A 6060-nucleotide genomic window follows, 5' to 3' on the forward strand; every position below is an offset into this window, starting at 1 on the left:
TCTTACTTTATTTTGCTTTTGTTTATTTTTTTTTAATTGTAATAGTTACTAAATGAAAATGTATTGAAATATCTTTCTTTTCAAGTTGGCGTTTCTAATGTGTAAAATCGATCAGTACTGGTTCAGTTAGGTTTATCAATATGCAAAATTTATCACTTAATTAGATTTTTTGAAACTAAACAAAATAGTACGTTTTTAGCATATATGCATAATGGGCCTATTATCTTCACCATATCCATCAATCCTCATTTAAAGATTCCCATTGAATAGATTTTTATGAAATTTTACATTTGAGCCTTCTAAAAAGATTTGTCGAGCCATTCCAAATTTCATTAAAATCGGATCAATAAACGTCGAGAAAATATCATTTTTTTTTCATACATATCACATAGGCTATCCCTATACATATAGTAGCTGAAGAACTGCTTATTATTGTTTGTTATCACGCACTGGTTAGAAGAAAGAATGAGAAATGTGGCGGATGCGCAGAAACGAAATTTTCTCGGTTCTCTGACAAAATTCGTTGCTTCTTCATCACTTTTCTTTTTTTCAATCATGAATTTTTACTATTTGCTAACGCGTCTGAAATGTAACGCACCGCGTACGTTAACTAACTTGAAAATATAACCTGTTCCATTCACAAAGAAAAAAATATTCGTTTGTACATATATCCACTTCTAATCTACTTTTCTTTAAGGATCAATATCATGCCAATGTGTCAAGTAGTTCTATATTAAGTGCGTGCTTTTCTCAAGAGTGCAATTTCGGACAACAAATGTGTTAATCATATCCTTTCTCGAGATGGTAATTACCAAAACGCTTCGCATCGATCATTTTCGTATAGAAATTAGGTGTGAAAAAGGAAGTTAGCTTAAAGTAGTGTAAATAATTCACCATAAAATATACGAGTAATTCTTTCTTTAGAGTTCTTTCTCACTCATATTTCCATACTAATAGAACAAGTATTTTTCTTTATTTTTCACAATTTTTAATTTAAGTATAATATGTTATCACGATTCCATCGAGTCTGAGATGTGGAAAGGCTTCCAAAAATACACCCACACCTCAAACTTCATGGAAATTCCTAGTGTGTGTGTCAGGAGTGCTGAGTTACAACTGCTTTGGTTACCACTCTGTATTATTGCAGAAGAATAATCCCGCAGTTCTCGAGAAAAATGTTGTGCAGCAGACATTTATATAATCCTTTGACTGAGGTTCCAAAAGTGTCTTTTGTATAATCTTTGTTCCCAGAAATGTTCTTTGTAAAAATGTTTCAGTTTTTGCGCTTAACCATACACTTTTATGACCACAAACTATCTGATAACTGTAGTCATTGAACTCCATTAAACTCCAGTGGAAGTAAGGCGGAAAGATCTGGAATTAGACCTTGCTTAATATCTTGAATGACGGATCGCATCTTGTTTCACAGAATTTACATAAATTATAATAACTACACAATGATAAACAGTACCTTAAAATAGTCATAATAAAGTAGTTGACGGCTGCTGAAAATAGGTAAAAATAAAATAAATATTTCTTTTTATCCTGCAGGACAACCCAAAAGTTCAGAGGATTTATATGCGCTCATCAAATATTGATGATCCATTCTGCCTACAACCTGAGTAAAACACCGATCTACTAATGAAAGTACTTAAATTGGTTTATATAGTTGTGTATATGTAGATATATTAAAATTTAAAACGTGCACTAAATTAACAATGATATGACCAGCCGATAATGAAGGAGGATTTCGCATATTACCACTATATTTGAGCTTCTGCTTATAAAGATTTCAATATGGATATTAATATATTTTAAAAAATAGTGCAAATATGTTTATTAATAATATAATATTTAATTTTCTTTTCTCTCTCGCCACATACACATCTAGCAGGTATTATAAAAAAAGTTTAACCAACCAAACGTATCATTATTAGCATTAAAAATAGGAGTGAGCCAACCGCTAAAGGAAATTTTTTATTCAACACCTTTCCAAAAGCAGTATCAAACTACAGAGACATCCTGTTGCTTAACCTAACTTACCTGTCAATTCCGATAGCCGTGAGTGTGTAAACGCTGACAATGACCGCGCAGTGCTGCATGAACTGGACGATGGGACAGAAGAATGGATCAAATATCCAGTGGCCAAGCATGAAGCCCGTATAGGTAAAGGGAATGCAAAACACAGCCATAGTTATATCGGAGAGTGCCAGGTTGATAAGAAACACTCTGAGTTCACGGGACGACCTTTTACCCACGAGAAGAACCACAATCACAGTCACATTTCCACCTAATGCTAAAAGTGCAGTGAACGAGTACAATATGATGATCACTGCTTGCATCATCGGTCCCAGTGCTTCCAGAGGAGGAAAGTCAAGATAGTCTACACTGGTAGAAATATTAGAAATATTTCTGGAACTCATTTTGGCAATAATAGCTATTCAACGATCTGACTGAACTCTGCTTTATTTATGTTCTGATCGGTTTGTTGTAAAATGTTCCTTTTATATAGTCACAAGCCACTTCAACCTGAAGAATTTCTTGTATCATCGCTCAAATTGATGTAAACCTCAGGAGCGGTAAATCTACAGCACACCTCACACGCTCGCTTCGAAGTACCTAGACTCGGAAGTCTGATAGTACTTTAATTCGAAGCAGGCGCATAGGTTGAGCGCATGCGTAGACGACAGTATCTGAAGATATTTCGTTTTGTGAGAGGCGTGCGGTATATTGGTATATTCTGCGCGCACCATTCAGCGAGAATCATTTCTTCGTTTCTACGGCCCACGTGCGACGGTCATCCGAGAACACCCTTGTTACCGAGTTTGCAATTTAATTGCTTTCTCTCTCTCTCTCTCTCTCTCTCTCTCTCTCTCTCTCTCTCTGGTAAAAAGACAACTTTAACAAAATCTGACGAGGTACTAAGAAAGAAATGTTTTGGCTAAGTTGAAAATCGCATTCGTTCCCAGTGAAGGCTTTAAAAGATAAAGTTTAGTCAAGAAATATGAAGTAATTATTTTTGAAATTTACCGATCGAACTTCATTATATTGTTGAATATTTTTATTTAAATATTTTATTTGAAATTTTAGGGGCATTATTTTTTTTTCCAAGTGTAAATTCTAATTGATGCGAAGAGCACTTTGATATAGGATGCTTTGAAATGCACTGGTAGTCGTTTAGTATATCCCGATTTTTTGTAAATAATTCGCTAAACAAAAATGTGTTATTTGTGCACAAGTGAATAACAGAAAGCAGCAACTAGAAACAGCGAAATTAAAATATCTTAAGAAGTGTTCAACCTAGTTTTTCTCCACTCGCTCTCCTAAAAATTAGAGCATTATTTGTTAACACCAATTACTCGGATTAAGAAAAGCATATGCCACGCACATGCATACGCACTTTTAATAATATACAGCATAGCTGTATGAAAAAATCTCAAACTGCGTCCTTTTTAACCCTCTACTATTTTACAGAGTTCCTCTAGAACTATTTTATTATAATTAAATCTAGCACTTTATATAAAAAGGTAACGTAATATGATTCTCATGGTCTGAATGTTAATCATATAAGGTATACTACCAAAAGTAATGAAATACTTTTAATAGTAGAAAATTTCGTGTGTCTATAAAATATATAAATATATTGACATACAATGGATATCGTAGGTTGGCCCGGAATTCATTTAAAATGTGTACGCCAAACGAGGAACAAAGAAGAGAGCTAGCAGCTTAAGATGGAAATGACACTGGATATCAGATGGAAAAATGTCTCTGCGTACTACTGTTATTAATGTCTGTGCAGGAAGTAAATATCGCCAAGTAGTTTGCAAAGTGCTAAATGCATGAAAGTCCAAAAGGTGACATTTGAACCAGAAAACAACTAGATGAAGTACTGACTGATAGCAACCGATACGCCTTCAGACAGTGGGTTAGCTTACTTGGCCGTTAGACCCTAAGGAATATAAGTTTGAAGGGAGGCACAGGAGAAAATTTAATTTCCTCACGATAGGTAACAGAGTGGTAGGCTATGAATGTTTAGGGAAAATCTGCAATCTGCAAAACTTAAATAATAAACAAATGCAGACGGTCGATTGGCATGGTGCAAGTGACATTCAATTTGGACTAGATTAACTGGCGTCGGTCCTGAGGAGCGACGAGTCACACTACATGCTCTTTCAATCTGATGGGAGTGTTTGGGTATCACTCAAAGATGCCTAGAAAAAGTTTAAAAAACTTGAATATTTTTATAATTGTGAATTTGGAACAATACACTCAGGTAATAGGCATTTTCCACTCTGGGGTGTTACTGATGATATGGAGTAGATCCAACGATCACAGTGCATGGAACCATGAGTGCTAAGACTCATATTAATGCACTGGGCAGTTCAAAAAACGGCTTCATTTCACTAACTGAGGAATGTGAAAGCGTGGTTCGAAAAGAATAACGGGAACAGAACAGCGGCAAGCAAAAAGTTCCCGACTCAATCCAGTTGAGCATCTTTGACATGAACTGGAAAGCAGAATTACTGCACAGCCAACACAGCCCTCTTCATTGGCAGAGTAGTCTGTGCAGTAGCACAGTGGTATCGCCTCTGTCCTCCCCATACCAGGTGGAAAAGGCCCGGGTTCGAATCCTGTCGATGACCCAAGGAACGTTTATGGTTTTTCTTCACTCAGTGGTTGAGTTCGTCGCTCTCAGAAGTAGGCTTTTTTTCCCCAGAACACGGGGTTTTTCGTCCAGCAAAGCAAGCAAATTGAACATAGAACACATGCAATTTACAGACACAATACACAAGGATATATGAAATAATTTTTCCGGGTGACCCTAGTAAATAGTTTTTTTTTTTTTTTTCATTGGCAGAGCCCATAAATATTTTAAAGGAGGAAGTAGCGCACCTGTTACCCGGTTTATACTAAAAATTAATATTAATTTCTTTGAATAAATACATGATTTTTTCATAACTACAAGTTTTAAGAAATATAATTTATTTCTCATAATGGATATGGTCACTCTATAGGCCATGCGGACCCCTACATTTTACTGATTAGGTAAAGCAAGCTTAATTATATTAGATATTGAACTCTATGCCAAGCAATTCTAGAATATTTTCATTCATCATGAAAGAGTCATCAATATTCTAAATGCGCGGGGTAGAGTGAATATACTAATACTAGCTCTTATGATGATATAAAACACACAAATATGCAAACTTAAATATACTCTGAAATTATCGAAATCACGTAATAATGAATACAGAAACAGAATAAAGTTCAAAACATAACTCGGACGTTGGCATGTGATTGTTAACCTGCCCGCATTAGGTTTATAATTTAGTGAACAAAACTTGGTCGACAAAGAAATTATCAAATATTTGCATCTCTATAAAATATTACACTGGATATCTCGAAAGACAGACATTATGGAAATCATAAAAAGAATCAAAATAAACTAAGCTAAAAATGCATTGTAAGTATTATAGAGCTCCATACTAATTTCTAACCGGAATAAATAAAGATCATTTAAGTGGCTTGATATTGTCTCAAAGATAACATGAAAGAAAACGATACTAGTTCGGAACTACAGTAGCACTGAAGTAAGACGTTTGCGTTATGCAATTCTTTGTTACACTTAATACAGAACAACTGCGTAGCTGAATAAAAGAAATTAGTAATTAAACGAATTGGTAATTCCCTTTGTGGCCAAGATTCCTCATGGGGTAACATTAAAAGAGAAAATCCAATCAGCTAGAAACCTCTCAAGACGAGAAAGAAAGGCAGAAAATGAACTCGGGGGGCGGGGGGGATGTTCATGTTTGGTTTGTTGTTTAGGAGCATTAGCAACTAAGGCCATATTGCTCCGGGGATATCCGGTGGTCATTCCCTGACCTTTCCGCATCCTCCGTATTTGGTGGTAACGGGCTCGAACCCCGGTCTAATCAAAAAGCGTGTGCTAGGCACTGCTGCTCCTTCCCACCTGGCTATGGGAGGCGCCTTTGTTTAGCTATATTTCAAGTTTATCCAAGTAATAAAATGAGAAAAAAGCCATTTTCCTATCGGACC

At 35.6% G+C, this 6060-nt stretch overlaps 1 protein-coding gene across 1 annotated transcript in view; it reads right to left on the bottom strand.

Annotated features, from left to right (window-relative positions):
* LOC150088136 (G protein-coupled receptor 83-like) overlaps nt 1-2423 on the bottom strand; it is a 248069-nt gene extending 245646 nt beyond the window's left edge. Inside the window, exon 1 of the mRNA XM_090370039.1 lies at nt 2044-2423. Coding sequence (XP_090226165.1) covers nt 2044-2423 — 380 coding nt within the window. The remainder of the gene's footprint in view (nt 1-2043) is intronic.
* Nucleotides 2424-6060: the final 3637 nt, after the last annotated feature.

This window comes from Mastigoproctus giganteus, chromosome 3, assembly GCF_048544385.1.
Source record: "Mastigoproctus giganteus isolate SK-2022 chromosome 3, ASM4854438v1, whole genome shotgun sequence".
Taxonomy (NCBI): Eukaryota; Metazoa; Arthropoda; class Arachnida; order Uropygi; family Thelyphonidae; genus Mastigoproctus; species Mastigoproctus giganteus.